The sequence below is a fragment of the Tachysurus fulvidraco genome, chromosome 20 (assembly GCF_022655615.1).
Source record: "Tachysurus fulvidraco isolate hzauxx_2018 chromosome 20, HZAU_PFXX_2.0, whole genome shotgun sequence".
Classification (NCBI taxonomy): Eukaryota; Metazoa; Chordata; class Actinopteri; order Siluriformes; family Bagridae; genus Tachysurus; species Tachysurus fulvidraco.
In genome coordinates, this window is record NC_062537.1 from 17,008,327 (window position 1) to 17,031,971 (window position 23,645).

General features: G+C 32.7%; 1 protein-coding gene and 1 long non-coding RNA gene across 2 annotated transcripts; both read left to right on the plus strand.

Annotated features, from left to right (window-relative positions):
• The first annotated feature begins 867 nt into the window (after window positions 1-867).
• LOC113660902 lies at window positions 868-23,423 on the plus strand. Its single transcript, XM_047805155.1, has 38 exons — window positions 868-1,057; window positions 4,649-4,822; window positions 5,191-5,325; window positions 5,456-5,629; window positions 6,280-6,453; window positions 6,892-7,026; window positions 7,128-7,301; window positions 7,756-7,890; window positions 7,990-8,163; window positions 8,788-8,964; window positions 9,332-9,466; window positions 9,587-9,760; window positions 10,216-10,350; window positions 10,450-10,623; window positions 11,653-11,685; window positions 12,221-12,448; window positions 12,631-12,765; window positions 12,896-13,069; window positions 13,374-13,406; window positions 13,509-13,643; window positions 13,744-13,917; window positions 14,105-14,137; window positions 14,257-14,391; window positions 14,566-14,739; window positions 14,950-14,982; window positions 15,535-15,807; window positions 15,988-16,097; window positions 16,275-16,339; window positions 16,512-16,648; window positions 16,921-17,106; window positions 18,618-18,821; window positions 19,068-19,232; window positions 20,057-20,235; window positions 20,383-20,553; window positions 20,795-22,147; window positions 22,299-22,340; window positions 22,876-22,935; window positions 23,098-23,423. The coding sequence occupies exons 1-38, from the start codon at window positions 868-870 to the stop codon at window positions 23,152-23,154; spliced, it is 6,549 nt and encodes a 2,182-aa protein (XP_047661111.1). The 3' UTR covers window positions 23,155-23,423.
• Window positions 3,830-4,467, plus strand: LOC125139748. The gene is made up of 3 exons (XR_007138850.1): window positions 3,830-3,996; window positions 4,188-4,220; window positions 4,339-4,467. It is a non-coding gene; the product is annotated as an uncharacterized LOC125139748 (long non-coding RNA).
• Window positions 23,424-23,645: the final 222 nt, after the last annotated feature.

Below are 23,645 nucleotides of genomic sequence, written 5' to 3' on the forward strand. Positions count from 1 at the left end.
ATGATACACAACATGTTGCCAAAAGTGTATGCACACCTGACCATCACAGCTATGAGAGTTTGTCAAACATCTCATTGCAAAACCAAGCATTGCATTTTGAAGCATTTCATTTAAACATCAGATATTTTTTAAATAATTTCTTATCATTTTGGTTATTCTCTAATTTTGATATGGATCAAATACTCATATGGATTACAAGTTAGCTAATGTTTAGAATGTCAATAGAGAACAATCAATAAACTCATATCATAGCAATTACAATATTATATTACAACATAAAACATGATTTTCTGTTCCACAGTGTGCAGTTTAAATGGTACCGAATATCAGTGCAGGTGTGAGGATCAGTATTTCTGGCCGTGTGAAAAGTGCACACTATATGGATCTTGTGGTGATGTCACCAATGTCTCATGTGGCTGCATCAATACTTTACCAAATGATGGACACTTCTGCCAACCAATCAATGAGCTGACAAGTATGTATTATCTGTAAATTGAAGAAAAAAAAAATAGAAAAAAACATGCATAATGAATTCACATTTAATGCCTTTTAATATCTTCAGAATACATTTGTCATTTTTAATTGTTTATTGAAAAACAATCTGTCTTATTGGTGATTTCTGAAACATCTGGTCAATGTAAAAATAAAAATAAAAACAAAGGTAAAAGGAATTTTATATTCGCTCAGCATGTTTGCAGATAAGTGAGAGGAGGTTAAACAAATTAAATTTGACTTTTTATTCAAGCTGTTGGTTTCACTTTATAGATAGCTGGACATGTCCAGCTGTAACACCCACAGGTAAAGCAAACATACTTTAATACATACCAGAGGATGTACACGTTCTCACCTGTTTTACTTTATTTTGACATGTTGACTACATTAATATGGAATATTGATGCAGAGGTTCTTTTAATCATTCCCTCAGCTGAATATCTGATTGAGATTGAGATTAATGTAGAAGACATACAACTCTTAAAACTTCTGAGGAACCTTTCAAAAACAATTTTACCCTTTAAACAACGTAACATTAATATCACTGAAATGAACATCACTACAGGTAACTGATTTTGCTGAATTCTCACAATTTTAGACCTGTATTATAGACCTTTATAATGTGAGCCTACTGTATCTCAAAGTCAATAAAGTCATATGGAACATTTTCGAGATTCTTTACAAATTGTAAATAATGTAATGATTGTCCATTCCACAGTGTGCAGTTTGATTGGTACTGAATATCAGTGCAGGTGTGAGGATCAGTATTTCTGGCCGTGTGAAAAATGCACACTATATGGATCATGTGATGACGTCAACAATGTTTCATGTGGCTGCATCAACACTTTTCCAAATGATGGACACTTCTGCCAACCAATCAGTGATCTGACTGGTATGTATTATCTGTAATATCAAAATAAAGATTTCTGATAGATGCATGTTCAATACATCTTATAATACATTGGATAGTTGTAATGATTTTCTGAAATATATCTGTCTTAGTGGTCAATTTTAAAGCACTGTTCAACACAAAAGTAAACTGAACAACAAATGGCCAGATAATAATGCACGTCAAAAACATTATATTTGCTCTAGATTTTAACCCATTTGAAGATATGTTTCATAGAGAAAAGTTCTCTAATTGAGGCTTGAGTAAATAAGCAGTGTTTCTTAGTACTTTATGTACAAATAATACAGTTGGTTTTAATTTACAGATAACTCTACAGCTCTGAAACCCACAGGTAAAATCTTTATTTTTCAAAAAGTATGATGTTTCCATTATTTTGCGAAATTAACTACAATAATTCAGAATATTTATTCTGAATTATTTTCATCTTTCACTCAGCTGAATATCTGTTTGAGATCGAGATTGATGCAGTAGATATGACAGTCTTGATGCTATTGAAGAACCTTTCAGTGACACTCAGTTCACCGTTCATACATGGTAACGTCATTATGACTGAAATGAACATTACCACAGGTACCTGACTTTTCTCTGTCTTCTGTAACTCAATCACAGTGTGTGATTTTCTTAGTGGTGTTATAGTGGTTTATTGACCTGATTTTCCATTCCACAGTGTGCAGTTTGAATCTTAATAAATATCAGTGCAGATGTGAGGATCAGTATTTCTGGCCGTGTGAAAAGTGCACACTATATGGATCTTGTGATGATGTCACCGAATCCTTATGTGGCTGCATCAATGATCTTCCAAATGATGGACACTTTTGCCAACCAATCAAAGAGCTGTCCAGTATGTATGATCTGTTAAACTCAAAATAATTTGATGAATGATTTTTAAATTATATTCTCTAGATATCTAAGTATTTGTTGCATTTAATATGTCTGAAGATATGTTTCATTTAATAATATTAACTAAGTAGGACTAGGGTAAACCCATCATTTTGTACTTTTTAATCATCCTGTTCTTGTTATTTGATAGATAAAGCTTTGTGTCCAGCTTTAAGACCAACAGGTAAAACAAACACACTTCAATAACTACAAGAAAATATTCAGTTAAAAAGGTGATCCTTTGTATTTTTGCCTGTAATATAGTATACTTATGCAAAAATTTATTTTCCCCTTTCCTTCAGCTGAATATCTGATTGAGATCGAGATTGATGCAGTAGATAGAACAGTCTTGATGTTACTGAGGAACTTTTCATCAACACTCAGTTCACCCTCCAAAAATACTACAATTAATATGACTGAAATGAACATCACTACAGGTTACTGACTTTTCTCTGTCTGCTTAATCTCACAGTGTGTTATTGTTAAAGACCTGAGTTTTGCAGTACAGTCAAACATTTTAATTAGTTTACCTAATGTAAAAGAGATGGAATTGCATTGCCTTAAAATATGTAGTAAAACAAATATTGTCATGATTTTCTGTCCCAATCACAGTTTGTAATTTTTTAGACTGATGTTATAGCGGTTTATTGGGCTGCTTTTCTGTTCCACAGTGTGCAATTTGAATGGTACTGAATATCAGTGCAGGTGTCAGGATCAGTATTTCTGGCCGTGTGAAAAGTGCACACTATATGGATCTTGTGATGACGTCAACAATGTCTCATGTGGCTGCATCAATGATCTTCCAAATGATGGACACTTCTGCCAACCAATCAGTGATCTGACTGGTATGTATTATCTGTAATATAAAAATAAAGACTTCTGATAGATGCATTTTCAATACTTCTTAAAATACATTGGATAGTTTGAATGATTTTCTGAAATATATCTGTCTTAGTGGTCAATTTTAAAGCACTGTTCAACAAAAAAGTAAAGACTTAACAACAAATGGCCAGATATTAATGCAAGTTAAAAACATTATATTTGATCTAGATTTTAACCCATTTGAAGTTACAGTATGTTTCATAGAGGAAAGTTCTCTAATTGAGCCTTGGGTAAATAAACAGTGTTTCTTAGTATGTTTTAATAATACAGTTGGTTTTAATTTACAGACAACTCTACATGTCCAGCTCTAACACCCACAGGTAAAATCTTTATTTTTCAAAAAGTATGATGTTTCCATTATTTTGCAAAGTTAACTACAATAATATGGGATATTTATTCTGAATTCTTTTCATCTTTCACTCAGCTGAACATCTGTTTGAGATCCAGATTGATGCAGTAGATATGACAGTTTTGATGCTATTGAAGAACCTTTCAGCGACTCTCAGTAAACCATTCATACATGGTAACGTCATTATGACAGAAATGAACATTACCACAGGTACCTGACTTTTCTCTGTCTTCTGTAACTCAATTACAGTGTGTGATTTTTTTAAGACCGGTGTTATAGTGGTTTGTTGACCTGTTTTTCTGTTCCACAGTGTGCAGTTTGAATGGTACTGAATATAAGTGCATGTGTGAGGATCAGTATTTCTGGCCGTGTGAAAAGTGCACACTATATGGATTCTGTGATGATGTTAACGAATCCTTATGTGGCTGCATCAATGATCTTCCAAATGATGGACACTTTTGCCAACCAATCAATGAGCTGTCTAGTATGTATGATCTGTTAAACTGAAAAATAATTTTGATGAATGCTTTTAAAATTATATTCTTTAGATATTTAAGTCTTTGTTGCATTTAATATGTCTGAAGATATGTTTCATTTGATAATATTAACTAAGTAAGACTAGGGCAAACACATCATTTTGAACTTTTTCATCATCCTGTTCTTGTTATTTGATAGATAAAGCTTTGTGTCCAGCTTTAAGACCAACAGGTAAAATAGACACAATTCAATAACTACAAGAAAGTATTCAATTAAAAAAGTGATCCTTTGTATTTTTGCCTGTAATATAGTATACTTATGCAAAAATTCCTTTTCCCCTTTCCTTAAGCTGATTTTCTGATTGAGATCGAGATTGATACAGTAGATAGAACAGTCTTGATGTTATTGAGGAACTTTTCATCAACTCTCAGTTCACCCTCCACAAATACTACAATTAATATGACTGAAATGAACATCACTACAGGTTACTGACTTTTCTCTGTCTGTTTAATCTCACAGTGTGTTATTGTTATAGACCTGACTTTTGCAGTATAGTCAAACATTTTAGAGATTACTTTACCTAATGTAAAAGAGATGTAATGGCATTACCTTAAAAATATGTATTAAAACAAACATTGTCATGATTTTCTGTTCCACAGTGTGCAGTTTGAATGGTACTGAATATCAGTGCAGGTGTGAGGATCAGTATTTCTGGCCATGTGAAAAGTGCACACTATATGGATCTTGTGATGACGTCAACAATGTCACATGTGGTTGCATCAATACTCTACCAAATGATGGACACTTCTGCCAACCAAACAATGAGCTGACTAGTATGTATGATACTATTACATTAATAATACAGATGTATAATGACTGCATTCTCAGTATTTCTTCCATATATGCTTTCTGAACAATATCTGTGTAAAAAATATAATGTACTGTAAATATATGTCTGTTTATCATTAAACATGTTTAAAAGTGATAGTTCTCATGAATTATGGTTTATTAAATCATACTTTTTAGTCCTTTTTAATCATGCTGTTATTTTCACTTCATAGATAACTCTACCTGTCCATCTGTAACACCTACAGGTACAACAAACACTCCAGTTATGGCAAGAATATTTCAAAACTCTTAGTTGAGATGCTTCAATTTGTAATTTAGGCTACAATAATACATTTGTCTTCCTTTCCTTCAGCTGAATATCTCATTGAGTTTGAGATTGATGCAGTAGATAGAACAGTCTTGAAACAAATTAGAAACCTTTTGAAAACACTCAGTTCACCCGTCATGCATAGTAACATCAATATGAGTGAAATGACCATCACTACAGGTAACTGTGTTTTAGAACATTTTAGCGATTGTCTTTGCCTATTGTAATAGTTATGCACTGACATTATGTTTGAATATTTTAGCAAAAAAAAAACAACAAACAAACACTGTCATGATTTTCTGTTCCACAGTGTGCAGTTTGAATGGTACTGAATATCAATGCAGGTGTGAGGATCAGTATTTCTGGCCGTGTGAAAAGTGCACACTATATGGATCTTGTGATGATGTCACCGGATCCTCGTGTGGCTGCATCAACACTCTTCCAAATGATGAACACTTTTGCCAACCAATCAATGAGCTGTCTTGTATGTATTATCTGTTAAACTGAAAAATAATTTTGATGAATGCTTTATAAATTATATTATCTAGATATTTAAGTCTTGGTTTCATTTGATAATATTACTGTAACTAAGTGAGACTAGGGCAAACCCATCATTTTGTACTTTTCTGCCATCCTGTTCTTGTTATTTGATAGATAAAGCTTTGTGTCCAGCTTTAAGACCAACAGGTAAAACAAAAACACTTTAATAACTTTAATAAATCATTTCAATAAGTACAAGAAAATATTCAGTAAAAAGGTGATCCTTTGTATTTTTGCCTATAATATAGTATACTTCTGCAAAAATGTATTTTCACCTTTCCCTTAGCTGAATATCTGATTGAGATTGAGATTGATGCAGTAGATAGAACAGTCTTGATGTTACTGAGGAACTATTCATCAACACTCAGTTCACCCTCCAAAAATACTACAATTAATATGACTGCAATGAACATCACTACAGGTTACTGACTTCTCTGTCTGCTTAATCTCACAGTGTGTTATTGTTATAGACCTGACTTTTGCAGTATAGTCAAACATTTTAGAGATTACTTTACCTAATGTAAAAGAGATGTAATGGCATTACCTTAAAAATATGTAGTAAAACAAACATTGACATGGTTTTCTGTTCCACAGTGTGCAGTTTGAATGGTACTGAATATCAGTGTAGGTGTGAGGATCAGTATTTCTGGCCGTGTGAAAAGTGCACACTATATGGATCTTGTGATGACATCACCAATGTCTCATGTCGCTGCATCAACACTCTACCAAATAACGGACACTTCTGCCAACCAATCATTGAGCTGAATAGTATGTATGATATGAAACATAAAAAAAAGCATGTCTGATGGATGCTCTTTCAATACTTCTTAAGTAAACACTGCTCAGTTTCCAAAGCTTTGTTAACAATATCGGTCGATTTTGTACCCCTATTCAACATAAATAATAATAAGCAAATCTAAAAAAAACAAAACAGATTAAATTCTCTATTATGTAAACATTGCGTTGCAGTCAGCATGTTGGTATCTGTTTCTTACCATAAACTTCACTATGTAAGAATGCAGTAAATAAACTCTGTTGTATTTTAGTCATGCTGTTGTTTTCACTTCATAGATAGCTTTACATGTCCAGCTGTAACACCCACAGGTAATCTCAACACACTCCAATAATTACAAGAACATTATTTTGGTGTGTATCTAGACTACAATGATATAGAATGTAAAGAATTTCTTTTCACCTTTCCTTCAGTTGACTATCTGTTTGAAATTGAGATCGCTGTACTAGATATGACTCTCCTGAATGAACTTAGGATCCTTTCGGCGACACTCAGTTCAATTGTCAAACAGAATAGCATCAATATAACTGAATTGAACATCACTACAGGTAACTGACTTTTCTCTGTCTGTTGTAACGCAGTCAAAGTGATTGTCATTTTTTTAGACCAGTGTTATAGCAGTTTATTGGGCTGATTTTCTGTTCCACAGTGTGCAGTTTGAATGGTACTGAATATCAGTGCAGGTGTGAGGATCAGTATTTCTGGCCGTGTGAAAAGTGCACACTATATGGATCTTGTGATGACGTCAACAATGTCTCATGTGGCTGCATCAATGATCTTCCAAATGATGGACACTTCTGCCAACCAATCAGTGATCTGACTAGTATGTATTATCTGTAATATCAAAATAAAGATTTCTGATAGATGCATTTTCAATACTTCTTATAACACATTGGATAGTTTGAATGATTTTCTGAAATATATCTGTCTTAGTGGTCAATTTTAAAGCACTGTTCAACACAAAAGTAAACTGAACAACAAATAGCCAGATAATAATGCAAGTTAAAAACATTATATTTTCTCTAGATATTAAACCATTTGAAGTTATGTTTCATAGAGAAAAGTTCTCTAATTGAGCCTTAGGTAAATAAACAGTGTTTCTTAGTACTTTTTAATAATACAGTTGGTTTTAATTTACAGATATGACTACATGTCCAGCTCTAACACCCACAGGTAAAATCTTATTACTCCAAAAAGCATGATGTTTCCATTATTTTGCGAAATTACCTACAATAATATGGAATATTTATTCTGAATTATTTTCATCTTTCACTCAGCTGAATATCTGTTTGAGATCCAGATTGATGCAGTAGATATGACAGTCTTGATACTATTGAAGAACCTTTTAGCGACACTCAGTAAACCGTTCATACATGGTAACGTCATTATGACTGAAATGAACATTACCACAGGTACCTGACTTTTCTCTGTCTTCTGTAACTCAATCACAATGTGTGATTTTCTTAGAACGGTGTTATAGCTGTTTTTCGACCTGATTTTCCGTTCCACAGTGTGCAGCTTGAATGGTAATAAATATCAGTGCAGATGTGAGGATCAGTATTTCTGGCCGTGTGAAAAGTGCACACTATATGGATCTTGTGATCATGTCACCGAATCCTTATGTGGCTGCATCAATGATCTTCCAAATGAAGAACACTTTTGCCAACCAATCATTGAGCTGTCTAGTATGTATGATCTGTTAAACTCAAAATAACTTTGATGAAAGCTTTTTAAATTATATTTTCTAGATATTTAAGTTTTGGTTTCATTTAATAATATTTACTAAGTAAGACTAGGGAAAATCCATCTTTTTGTACTTTTTCATCATCCTGTTCTTGTTATTTGATAGATAAAGCTTTGTGTCCAGCTTTAAAACCAACAGGTAAAACAAAACACTTCAATAACTACAAGAAAATATTCAGTTAAAAAGGTGATCCTTTGTATTTTTGCCTATAATATAGTATTCTTATGCAAAAATTCCTTTTCCCCATTCCTTCAGCTGAATCTCTGATTGAGATTGAGATTGATGCAGTAGATAGAACAGTCTTGATGTTACTGAGGAATTTTTCATCAACACTCAGTTCACCCTCCAAAAATACTACAATTAATATGACTGAAATGAACATCACTACAGGTTACTGACTTTTCTATGTCTGCTTAATCTCACAGTGTGTTATTGTTATAGACCTGATTTTTGCAGTATAGTCAAACATTTTAGAGATTACTTTACCTAATGTAAAAGAGATGTAATGGCATTACCTTAAAAATATGTATTAAAACAAACATTGTCATGATTTTCTGTTCCACAGTGTGCAGTTTGAATGGTACTGAATATCAGTGCAGGTGTGAGGATCAGTATTTCTGGCCATGTGAAAAGTGCACACTATATGGATCTTGTGATGATGTCAACAATGTCACATGTGGTTACATCAATACTCTACCAAATGATGGACACTTCTTCTGCCAACCAAACAATGAGCTGACTAGTATGTATGATACTATTACATTAATAATACAGATGTATGATGACTGCATTCTCGGTATTTCTTCCATATATGCTTTCTGAACAATATCTGTGTAAAAAATATAATGTACTGTAAATATATGTCTGTTTATCATTAAACATGTTTAAAAGTGAGAGTTCTCATGAATTATGGTTTATTAAATCATACTTTTAGTCCTTTTTAATCATGCTGTTATTTTCACTTCATAGATAACTCTACCTGTCCATCTGTAACACCTACAGGTACAACAAACACTCCAGTTATGGCAAGAATATTTCAAAACTCTTAGTTGAGATGCTTCAATTTGTAATTTAGGCTACAATAATACATTTGTCTTCCTTTCCTTCAGCTGAATATCTCATTGAGTTTGAGATTGATGCAGTAGATAGAACAATCCTGAAGCAAATTAGAAACGTTTTAACAACGCTCAGTTCACCCGCCATGCATAGTAACATCAATATGAGTGAAATGACCATCACTACAGGTAACTGTCTTTTAGAACATTTTAGCGATTGTCTTTGCCTATTGTAATAGTTATGCACTGACATTATGTTTGAATATTTTAGCAAAAAAACAAACACTGTCATGATTTTCTGTTCCACAGTGTGCAGTTTGAATGGTACTGAATATCAATGCAAGTGTGAGGCTCAGTATTTGTGGCCGTGTGAAAAGTGCACATTATATGGATCTTGTGATCATGTCAATGGACCCTCATGTGGCTGCATCAACACTCTTCCAAATGATGGACACTTCTGCCAACCAATCAGTGATCTGACTGGTATGTATTATCTGTAATATAAAAATAAAGATTTCTGATAGATGCATTTTCAATACTTCTTATAATACATTGGATAGTTTGAATGATTTTCTGAAATATATCTGTCTTAGTGGTCAATTTTAAAGCACTGTTCAACACAAAGGTAAACTGAACAACAAATGGTCAGATAATAATGCAAGTTAAAAACATTATATTTGCTCTAGATATTAAACCATTTGAAGTTATGTTTCATAGAGGAAAGTTCTCTAATTGAGGCTTGGGTAAATAAACAGTGTTTCTTAGTACTTTTTAATAATACAGTTGGTTTTAATTTACAGATATGACTACATGTCCAGCTCTAACACCCACAGGTAAAATCTTATTACTCCAAAAAGTATGATGTTTCCATTATTTTGCGAATTTAACTACAATAATATAGAACATTTATTCTGAATTTCTTTACAACTTTCCTTCAGCTGAATATCTGTATGAGATCAAGATTGATGCAGTAGATATGACAGTCTTGAAGCTATTGAAGAACCTTTCAGCGACACTCAGTTCACCGCTCATACATGGTAACGTCATTATGACTGAAATGAACATCAACACAGGTACCTGACTTTTCTCTGTCTTCTGTAACTCAATCACAATGTGTGATCTTCTTAGACCAGTGTTATAGCGGTTTATTGACCTGGTTTTCTGTTCCACAGTGTGCAGTTTGAATGGTAATAAATATCAGTGCAGATGTGAGGATCAGTATTTCTGGCCGTGTGAAAAGTGCACACTATATGGATCTTGTGATCATGTCAATGGATACTCATGTGGCTGCATCAATGATCTTCCAATTGATGAACACTTTTGCCAACCAATCAATGAGCTGTCTAGTATGTATGATCTGTTAAACTGAAAAATAATTTCAATGAATGCTTTCTAAATAATATTCTCTAAATATCTAAGTCTTGGTTTCATTTGATAATATTAACTAAGTAAGACTAGGGCAAACCCATCATTTTGTACTTTTTAATCATCCTGTTCTTGTTATTTGATAGATAAAGCTTTGTGTCCAGCTTTAAGACCAACAGGTAAAACAAAAACACTTCAATAACTACAAGAAAATATTCAGTTAAAAAGGTGATCCTTTGTATTTTTGCCTATAATATAGTATTCTTATGCAAAAATTCCTTTTCCCCTTTCCTTCAGCTGAATATCTGATTGAGATTGAGATTGATGGAGTAGATAGAACAGTCTTGATGTTACTGAGGAACTTTTCATCAACACTCAGTTCACCCTCCAAAAATACTACAATTAATATGACTGAAATGAACATCACTACAGGTTACAGACTTTTCTATGTCTGCTTAATCTCACAGTGTGTTATTGTTATAGACCTGAGTTTTGCAGTATAGTCAAACATTTTAGAGATTACTTTACCTAATGTAAAAGAGATGTAATTGCATTACTTTAAAAATATGTAGTAAAACAAACATTGACATGGTTTTCTGTTTCACAGTGTGCAGTTTGAATGGTACTGTATATCAGTGCAGGTGTGAGGATCAGTATTTCTGGCCATGTGAAAAGTGCACACTATATGGTTCTTGTGATGTTGTCAACAATGTCTCATGTGGTTGCATCAATACTCTGCCAAATGATGGACACTTCTGCCAACCAACCCACAAATTGACCGGTTAGTATAACATGTAATATAAAAAATCCGCATGTGCCTTTACTTCGATTGTTAATACAGTATATCATAAACATTTTGATCTGCTTACTGGTTGGTATTAAGACATGCATAGCTTGACAGAATGACAGCAAAATAAAAATAATAATTTCAAATGAAATATGCAAAAATTTGTTCTATTTTTTTCTTTCAGTTTTAATTTTGTTAAAAGCTTTTGTTTTTTAATTCACAGATAATGATACATGTGCAGCTGTAACAACCACAGGTAAAAAAATCTCCTTCTTTTAAGCACACTATATACAGTATACACTATCTGATCTATATAGAGCTTAAAACAGTTGATAGATCAGTCCATTTACTCTAAAGTCTTTAGGTGGTTTCAAAATAGAGATTGAATTTTCTATAAATATGTCTATAAATGTGTGTTAACTTGTTCCTCAGAAAATGTGGTTAACATGCTTGTGGATCAAAAGCTAGATACATGCATCTGGTTTTTGGCTAATTTTCTGTTCTAATACAATATAAAATACCTGCATCAGAACCAGTGTGGTTTATACTTAACACAATATTTAAGACAATAGATAATGTCGGTTAAGTGGAGATAAACCAGATAGGCAACATTTCAAACATGCATGCAACTCATGTGTCAAACATTGAGTTATTAGCATGTTCTCTAGTAACAACAGCAAGACCTGTGATTACTATGTATTGTCCTACTTTGGATTTGACATGATTCTTGTGTTTCAGTTTTGACATCATTTTTTTTATTTGAAATTTGAAATGATTGTTTTTGCTTTTTTTAACCACAACAGCAAAACCCACCACATTGACACAGTCTGTTGAAATCACAGCCAATGCAACATCTGCTGCAACAACATCCACCACAGATACACCAACCACATACACAACCAACACAACAACTGCTGTAGCCTTAACCACCACAGATACACCAACCACATACACAACCGACACATCTACTACTGTAACATCCACAACAACCACAACTACCACATTCACTGCATTTGCAGGTAGGATCCTAATTCAACCTCTTTTTTTCAATGTCAAAACATATCTATTTTTCATGTAACATTTATTTATTTTGCAAAGATAATGCACTTTGCAATATTGCACAAGATTATAACTCTTGGATAATTGCTGTAATGCATCTACAATCAATATACAATAATACACTTCTCTTCCTTTCCCTCAGATGAATATCTGATTGAGTTTGAGATTGATGCAGTAGATAGAACAATCCTGAAACAAATTAGAAACCTTTTAAAAACACTCAGTTCACCGGCCATGCATAGTAACATCAATATGAGTGAAATGAACATCACTACAGGTAACTGTCTTTTAGAACATTTTAGCGATTCTCTTTGCCTATTGTAATAGTTATGCACTGACATTATGTTTGAATATTTTATCAAAAAAAAATAAAAAAAAAAACACTGTAAAGATTTTCTATTCCACAGTGTGCAGTTTGAATGGTACTGAATATCAGTGCAGGTGTGAGGATCAGTATTTCTGGCCATGTGAAAAGTGCACACTATATGGATCTTGTGATGACATCACCAATGTCTCATGTCGCTGCATCAATACTCTTCCAAATTCTGGACACTTCTGTCAACCAATCATTGAGCTGAATAGTATGTATGATATGAAACATAAAAAAATAAACATGTCTGATGAATGCTTTTTTAATACTTCTTCAGTAAACACTGCTCAGTTTTAAAAGCTTTGTTAACAATATTGGTCAATTTCGTACCCCTATTCAACATAAATAGTAATAAGCAAATCTAAAAAAACAAAACAGATTATATTCACTAGAAAGTAAACATTGCGTTGCAGTCAGCATGTTGGTATCTGTTTCTTATCATAAAGTTCTCTATGTAAGAATACAGTAAATAAACTCTATTGTATTTTGGTCATGCTGCTGTTTTCACTTCATAGATAGCTTTACATGTCCAGCTGTAACACCCACAGGTAATCTCAACACACTCCAATAATTACAATAACATTATTTTGGTGTGTAACTAGACTACAATGATATAGAATGCAAAGTATTTCTTTTCACCTTTCCTTCAGCTGACTATCTGATTGAAATTGAGATCGCTGCACTAGATATAACTCTCCTGAACGAACTTAGGATCCTTTCAGCGACATTCAGTTCAATTGTCAAACAGAATAACATCAATATAACTGAATTGAACATCACTACAGGTAACTGACTTTTCTCTGTTTGCTGTAACTATTCAAAGTGATTGTAACTTTCTTAGACCGGTATCATAGTGGTTTATTTGGCTAATTTTCTGTTCCACAGTGTGCAGTTTGAATGGTAATAAATATCAGTGCAGATGTGAGGATCAGTATTTCTGGCCGTGTGAAAAGTGCACACTATATGGATCTTGTGATCATGTCAATGGATCCTCATGTGGCTGCATCAATGATCTTCCAAATGATGGACACTTTTGCCAACAAATCAATGAGCTGTCTAGTATGTATGGTCTGTTAACCCGAAAAATAATTTTGATGAATGCTTTTAAAATTCTATTCTCTAGATATCTAAGTATTTTTTGAATTTAATATGTCTGAAGATATGTTTCATTTGATAATATTTACTAAGACTAGGGCAAATCCATCATTTTGTACTTTTTCATCATTCTGTTCTTGTTATTTGATAGATAAAGCTTTGTGTCCAGCTTTAAGACCAACAGGTAAAACAAACACACTTCAATAACTACAAGAAAATATTCAGTTAGAAAAGTGGATCCTTTGTATTTTTGCCTATAATATAGTATACTTCTGCAAAAATTTCTTTTCCCCTTTCCTTCAGCTGAATATCTGATTGAGATTGAGATTGATGCAGTAGATAGAACAGTCTTGATGTTACTGAGGAATTTTTCATCAACACTCAGTTCACCCTCCAAAAATACTACAATTAATATGACTGAAATGAACATCACTACAGGTTACTGACTTTTCTCTGTCTGCTTAATCTTACAGTATGTTATTGTTACAGACCTGAGTTTTGCAGTATAGTCAAACATTTTGGAGATTACTTTACCTATTGTAAAAGAGATGTAATGGCATTACCTTAAAGTATGTAGTAAAACAAACATTGTCATGGTTTTCTGTTTCACAGTGTGCAGTTTGAATGGTACTGAATATCAGTGCAGGTGTGAGGATCAGTATTTCTGGCCATGTGAAAAGTGCTCTTTATACGGCTCCTGTAATGATGTCACTAATGATTCCTGTGGCTGCATCAAAGGTGTTCCAAATGATGGACATTTCTGCCAACCAACCCACAAATTGACTGGTTAGTATAACATGTAATATAAAAAAACAGCATGTGCTTTAATTCGATTGTTAATATACCATAAACATTTCGATCTGCTTAATGTTTGGTATTAAGACATGCATAGCTTGATAGAATGATAGCAAAATAAAATTACAAATGAAATATACAAAAGATTTGTCCTATTTTTTTCTTTGAGTTTTAATCCTGCTTTTGTTTTTTAATTCACAGATAATGATACATGTGCAGCTGTAACACCCACAGGTAAAAACATCTCCTTCTTTTAAGCACACTATATATACAGTATCTGATCTATATAGAGCTTAAAACATTTGATAGATGAGTCCATTTACTCTAAAGTCTTTAGGTGGTTCAAAATGAGAGATTAGCACTGAGTTGAATTTTCTATAAATATGTCTATAAATGTGTGTTACCTTGTTCCTCAGAAATTGTGATCAACATGCTTGTGGATCAAAAGCTAGATACATGCATGTGGTTTTTGGCTAATTTGTTGTTCCAATACAATATAAAGTACTTTTATCAGAACCAGTGTGGTCTATACTTAACACAATATTTAAAACAATAGATAATGTCGGTTAAGTGGCGATAAACCAGATAGGCAACATTTCGAAGATGCATGCAACTCATGTGTCAAACATTGAGTTATTAGCATGTTCTCTAGTAACAACAGCAAGACCTGTGATTACTATGTATTGTCCTACTTTGGATTTGACATGATTCTTGTGTTTCAGTTTTGACATCATTTTTTTTATTTGAAATTTGAAATGATTGTTTTTGCTTTTTTAACCACAACAGCAAAACCCACCACATTGACACAGTCTGTTGAAATCACAGCCAATGCAACATCTGCTGCAACAACATCCACCACAGATACACCAACCACATACACAACCAATACAACGACTGCTGTAGCCTCAACCACCACAGATACACCAACCACATACACAACCAACACAACAACTGCTGTAGCCTTAACCACCACAGATACACCAACCACATACACAACCAACACATCCACTACTGTAACATCCACAACAACCACAACTACCACATCCACTGCATTTGCAGGTAGGATCCTAATTCATCCTCTTTTTTTCCAATGATAAAACGTATCTGTTTTTCATGTAACATTTATTTATTTTGCAAAGATAATGCACTTTGCAATATTGCACAGTATTATAACTCTTGGATAATTGCTGTAATACGTCTATAATCAATATACATAGTTTTTAATTTCTTTTTTAACAGACATCCATGTATTAAACTTCTCACTGGCCCTAAATGAAGAATTTGACTTTGCACTCACTGATCAACATAGTGCAAAATACCAAGCATATAAAACAAAAATTGAGAGTTCAGTAAGTGTCACACAACAAAACTTTCTTTATGACTCTATTCATTTTCTACTTATTATTAATCATGTATCCTGCACATCTCAGTTAACAGCAGTTAGCATGAATGGGAAAGTTGGAATAAAAGCACCTTTACTGTTACTTCATATTAAATATGACATAATGGCCATTTTCTGTACTTAGATTGATGATAGTTACAGAAATATACCTTCCTACCAAGCCACCTCTGGAAAAGTGACTGGATTCAGGTTCTATTTTTTTTCCTTTCTTTCTTTCTTTCTTTCTTTCTTTCTTTCTTTCTTTCTTTCTTTCTTACTTTCATTTATTTATTTATTTATTTATTTATTTATTTATTTATTTATTTATTTATATCTAATACTTTAAAAAGTATTACTTATTTGTGCATTTTTTTTAAACCAGACCTGGTAGTGTGATTGCAGACTTTACTATTAAAACAAGAAGTGATAACCTTAATTTGGTATCAGTGAACCAGCAGCTTGCTAGCAATCTTCGTTCAGAGGGTTTTAATGTGAGCGAAACTGCATTCAGTCAAAGTGGTAGGAACTTCTTATTCTTACTATTCATATTCTATAATTAAGCTTATTAATTACCTTACATTATTCTAATAATTAATTTATTATTTATATTTTACTTTATTTTTTTGCAACCGGTTAGCCTGTTTATTAACCTATCATACTTCATACCAGTTTTATTTTATGATAACTGTGTACAAATTGTCCAGTGTTAGTGATGTATGTGTGTAAAATGAAAAAAAAAACAAAAACAAAAAAAAAAAAAACCTAGTGATATACATGGCTCTTCATTTCAGTAAAAGATGGGCTCTATGAGAACAACGGCAATATATATCCTGGGACAAATCTAACACTGACCTGCAATGCTCCATTTGCTAATGACATTATATGGACCATGAACGGGAATCAACTACAAACATCAAATAAGTATGAAATTAATGGTTCTGGACTCACGGTAAAACATGTCACTCCCAATGACAATGGTAAGTCAGAATTCTGTTAAATGAGCATCTTTAATTTGTTAGATTTAATAAGTAAAATTGATAAATACATTAATAAATGATTTAACTTTGGTTTGTTAATTTCTCAAAATACATGAAGTGTATTACAAAAATAAAAATATGATATACAATAATACAATAATAATGGTAACATTTTATTTTAAATAGAACATACTTTCATCTTCTTAGCCATTTTCACAATTACTTTTAACCCTGATATTTTCCTCCGGTCAATCAGACCCAGCTGGAAAGTTTAATGTGTCATAACTTGGGTTTTCTTCCACATATATGCCTGAAATTTACCAGGATTGTTCGAAGTTATGAACTTTGCAAGTAAAATTCATTTTGTATATTTTTGTTGAACTATGTGTTCAAACTAGTATATACTATGCGTTTTGGATCCTCCCGGGTCATTTTGACCCGGCCACATTTAGTAGGGCATTGGTAACACTTTTTCCCTTTTCAGCACAATGAACAAACATACAGACACAAAACTGCACACACAAAATGTCCACAAACACACGCACCCAAAACACACACTCACACACCACACACCACACACACACACTGACACGCACGTGCGTGCACACACGTTAATATTCTAGGAGTTCAAAAATAAAATACATGTGTTTTGCAAATCATATTTGTTTCCTCTATCTTATTTATATTTTTATTTAGTTGCATCAGTAAGCTTTGGCCTGGAGATATGCTGAGTAATTTTTAACATTTATCAGTCAGTGGTTATCCAAAATAATATTTAATTCTGCTTATTTTACTCAAATCATGGCATAACTTCATAAGGTTTATTTTGGCCTGTAAAAAATCAGGTTTTATTATATCTGCTGCTCTTGAAATATACAGTAACAGCCTGTAATTGTGCATCAACTTTTGTGCCTCTATAGTGAAAATAATTCAAAATTTCAGTTTTTTTTTTTTTTTTTTACTAAAAAAAGTAGGCATTTTTGTATATAAATAAGGTTTATTATACCAAATATACATTTTTTTTTTGCAAAATATATGTTAATATGTTGGAAACAAGTTAGAAAAAAAAAGGCTATCATATATAGTATATATAATTTATATAAGCAGTCAAAACAGACAAGGTCCTAATTTGCATAGGAGGAAAATGAAAGGGTTAACAATGTCATTTATAGTGGATTTATGTAGTCAATTAATCTTTTTTTTCCTGCAGGTGCACTAACAGACTATAGGTTAACTGTGGGTTATGGGTTAAATTATTAAATATTATAGATTTTATGGTAACTATTTTGCTTGTGTCAGAAAATGGGGGTGTCTTCATGGAAAGGAGAACATGGGATAACACAAACACAAGGACTCAGCAAAAACAGTTTTATCATTTTGTTTTCTTTTGAAAAGTGTAAAATCCCTAAAACATATATAAAAAACATTTTTATAAGTTTTCAATGCCATTTCCGAATCATGGTGTTTAATTAATGCACATTATTCTTCTCTTATATTATCTTAATTTTTAGGACAATATGCATGCACAACAACAGTAAACTCAACACCCTATGTTATTTGGCAAACCATTACAATCCAGCCTTACCCCAATATCCAAGTGAGCAGTGACAAAGTTGTGAAATGTGAGGACTCGGTGATCACACTGAAGTGTTGTGTTCAGGGAATATATGAAGTGAAATGGACTGACACTGTAGCTTGCAAGTCAACTTCAACAGGTCATACACATATTTTTTTTATATGTGATGTACATAATAATAAATAGCAGCTGAATATTCGACTGAGCTCAACTGATTATGTAAGGCAAAACATAATTACAAGTAAATATTTAACCTGATTTTAAATTCCTTTATATTTGATTCGGCGATTGACATCATGACTATTTGCTCAGTTTGTCTGAAAATGAAGCTACATTTAATTTTTAGCGAATTATATTCTTGTGTTGCTTTATTTGTGTTGTACAGTTCCAATGAAAGGCTGCACATTATGTGAATATAAAATAAACAATCAGGAATGCCAGTCTACAGACCAAGTAATACAGGTCACCTGTCAACTCACTTCACCTATCAGTGGAAATACAGCTCCAAGTTACAATTCAAAGAACGTCAGAATTGAAGTGAGCAAAAGGGGTGAGTAATCATTTATTTTTTAATTTTTATTAAAGTAGGGGCATAATACTGTAATGGCTTTAACTAAATTTTGGTTATCCATTAAAAATGAATATCTATATTTGATTTGAAACTGGAAGCAAACATGTTCTGAAATGAACCCTTTCATTATAGTCCCAAAAACCTTAGAAAATATTGAAATAAGAATTAATTTACAAATATATAGATTAAGAATCACTGTACTCACTGAAAAGCATTAAGATGTCATTATAATGAGCAACTCTGTGCTTACTGACAAGCATTTTTTTTTTCACCAATTCAAAGTTCCATACTGGAAATTTAACTGCAGTTACATATTTCATGGTCGAGTTGGAGTAAGAGGAGTTTTGTTATAGTACAATTATAGTAATAAAGTAATATTAAATACAATGATTGCTATTGTCAATATTGTTGAATTATTTCAGACATTGAAAATTAAAAATCCTAAAAAAATAAACAAATCCTACAATTAAAAAAACAGACTACATTTGCATTATAATTTTGGCAGCAACTTAACATTGCTGAATGTGGAAATTTTGCAACAGAATTTAATTTAGTATTTTAAATATAATCATAAGGGAACTACCAATAACATGTTTGACTTAAATTAACTTAAGTCAGTTCAGAACATGCAGCCGAATGCTACATTTTTTAGATCACTTTTGGAAAAATTGGAGTGCTAAGGGTAAATATTACACAACTATTTTACTCAGTGATATTGGTATAAATAAATAAATTCTTCTTCTTCTTCTTCTTCTTCTTCTTCTTCTTCTTCTTCTTCTTCTTCTTCTTCTTCTTCTTCTAAGTATTTGCCTGCTCTGATAGTGTTTTTGGAGCTGGAAATCTGGGAGATGTACACTTTGGTGACTGTAATGAAAACATGGTTGGCTCTCAAAAGGCTGTGTGTAATACATCAGGCCTCTGGGACACCATAGAAAACAACTGTATCATACGCATCATTAAAAATTTAAAAGAGGATGCTAAGGCAATTATTATTATTATTATTATTATTATTATTATTATTATTATTATTATTATTATTATTATTATTATTCCTTGAAAGATCATTTTAAAAAATACGTATATATTTTCTCTTCTTCATAAGAATTTCTGCTTTTCTTTTTTTTTATAGAATTTGCAGGTAACAGGCATTCGAGACTTTATGGGCAATGTCATCAATAGTACTACAGAAGAGGCTAAAAGCATAATGGAATCTCCAGCTACCATATTAACAATTGTAGACATATTGACAATCATTTCCAATCTCTCACAAACAATTTTAATCGATCAACCTGTCATGAGGGTAAGTAATTAATTTAAAAGACTTTGTATTTAGTTTATATACTATTTGATGTACACTGTAAAAACTTGAGTGGGAAAAGCTTTGACATAATAATTTTTAGTTGAAACTCCTTTATATTTTTTATTGAAAAGACTCAAATCAGTTCTTTCAGCTTTGCGATTATGTATTTAATGATTTTCTTCTATTGAACAAAATGCTAAGCTGTTCTGTATTTAATGAATAATTCACTTTCACATTAAAGGATTTCCTGAAAACAACTGACATAATTGGATCAGTAGGTGCTCGGGACAAGTGGACACATTTGAACAAAAACAGTACAACCATGAATGCCAGTTCTGAACTACTGAAGTCTATTGAAAGCATTGCAAGCAGACTCGGCAATGGCAACTTCAACATAACAACAAACTACACAACTCTCAGTAAAATTAATGTTTCTGCCCCCTTTTCTGAAACATTTGGTATAAATTTAACTACTCAAATAAATTTACCCATAATTAAGAAACCAATTTTTATCACAGTGATAATTTCTTCTGCCCTTGAAAATGCCTTACCTGTTCGAAATCTGACCAACAATGACAGCACTCAGACTGACACCAAGATCAATGGAGATGTAACTATGATTAAGACAACATCACCAATTAACAACATCTCCTTTTATTTTGCCATCAAAAATAAGACATTGGGAAACCCTCAGTGTGTCTTTTGGAACTTTAGTCTTTTGAATGGTAGTGGTGGATGGGACTCGACTGGATGCCAACTAAAGCCATTAGGGACTAAACCTGAAAGATTTACATGTGAGTGCAATCACACAACCTCTTTTTCAATCCTGATGTCACCATTTACCCCGGATAACTTAGCCTTAGACTATATAACCTACACTGGTGTTACCATTTCAATGGTGAGTTTGGTTTTGTGCCTCATCATTGAAATCATCATATGGAAATCAGTGACACGAAATGACACATCCTTCATGCGCCATCTTTCTATAGTCAACATCACTGTCTCCCTTTTGATTGCGAATATATGCTTCATCAGTGGAGCAGATGTTGTTAAACAAGAGGGTTATGAGGGTCCCTGCAGTACAGCGACGTTCTTCATGCACTTCTTTTATCTTGCCCTTTTCTTCTGGATGTTTCTGTCAGCACTTTTGCTCCTCTACCGCACCCTCATGGTCTTTTCCAGAATGACCAGAGGAGCAATGATGGCCATAGGCTTCACCGTCGGCTATGGAGCCCCGTTAATCATAGCTGTCATTACTGTGGCATCTACAGCTGGAGGCACTGGATACATTCAACAAGAAAATAGCTGTTGGCTGAACTGGAATAAAACGAAGGCTCTCCTGGCATTTGTGATTCCTGCTCTGACGATTGTAACTATAAACTTCCTGGTGCTTATTGTCGTTCTGTTTAAGATGTTGAGGAGAGGAGTTAATGCTTCTGTTCAGCCAGATGAGAAACATCCCCTAGTGGTCATTGCTAGATGTGTGGCAATTTTAACACCTCTCTTTGGTCTAACGTGGGGATTCGGCATTGGGACTTTGGTGTCACAGAACTTTGGGATTCATGTGGTGTTCGCATTCCTTAATTCACTGCAGGTATGAAAATCATGTCAATCAAATGTTCATTGTACTTCTATTTGTGCACATAAACTAAGACTAATGTACAAAATAGTGTTAAAAATTCTATAAAGCCAATCTCTATACTTTTTTATGTAAATGGTTAAATATCTTATTTGTTTCTTTAAAGGGTTTTTTTATTTTGCTATTTGGAATATTACTGGACAGTAAGGTATGTGTGTTTCATTACACAACTCCTTACAAAAAAGACCATTATTACTAGCAGGAAAGAGCTGTCACATTTGTAAAATTCGATAGTTTATCTTAAGTTTCTAAAAGATTATTTCAAATGCAGTGTATAATTTCATACAATTTCATATTTCATTTTTTGTCAATTCTATTAGATTTACATTACAATTTTATTGTTCTATACAGTTGCATACAGCGCTTTGCAATCAAAAAAGATTTAGTTGTGCTGTCTGTTTTATCTCTGTATCACTGTTATTGGGAATAGGGGCTCACACTCATCCTATTTCCAACCACCATGCTCAACGGTATCTAAACAAAGTACAAATACTTTATAAACAGAAACCCAATGTTGTCTTGACTAATTATCTCGAGTAACTGTAAATGACATACTTTCAGTCATTAATGAATTCAATTGTATTTATAGATTTAAATTTTCAATTGTATTTATAGATTTAAATTTTAAACTTTTTTTAATGCATGTACAGAATGCTTTTACTTTCCTTATATTTTGGTTACAGGTCAGACACACATTGGCAGGAAAGCTGGGTCTAAAGATCCTCAGCTCGAACCATACCGGGGTAAATATGATTGATCATATTCGGCATATTGTAGTTCTTAAGGGGGAAAAAACTGTTCATTGTGAACTCTTAATTAAGAAGTAAATAGTAAATCATAATTAAAAAAAAAATAAAATAAAATAAACCACTACAATGCAATGATGGCATGTGTCTATGTTATAGAGAATGAGTGCAGGACCATCATCCTCAAGTGGCCGTCCTTTCTTTCAGAGGGTATAACAGTGACGTATGTCAATAAACTGAAATGTTATGCTTTTTTTTGCTTTCCTGTCCTTGTCTCCATTCGGTTAATACTCTTTTTAGTTTTGTTCTTTTATTATTGTACATATACATACATTTTATTGTCCATGTGAATTTTATTTGTTAGCTACAGTAGGTATTGTCACCCTAGCGGACCAGTAGCTTTCACAATCTGTCTGTCCACTTGCCTCCAAAAGTAACACTGATCCTTATGTCCACTCGCCTCCAAAAAGCACCGGCCTTTGCGAATACTTGCACCGTCAAAATCATCAAAGTTTGTTGAGACGAACTTTACAAATCTAGTTAGACTTTTCATTTCATATTGATATATTTCATATTTCTATCATCTATCATTTTAAATCATATTTATAATGATTTTAGAATGATGTAAAAGGAATTAATTTAGAAATAAATCAAGTGATATGTATAATTGTATATGAATATATATTTTTTCATATTTCCTGGTTTAA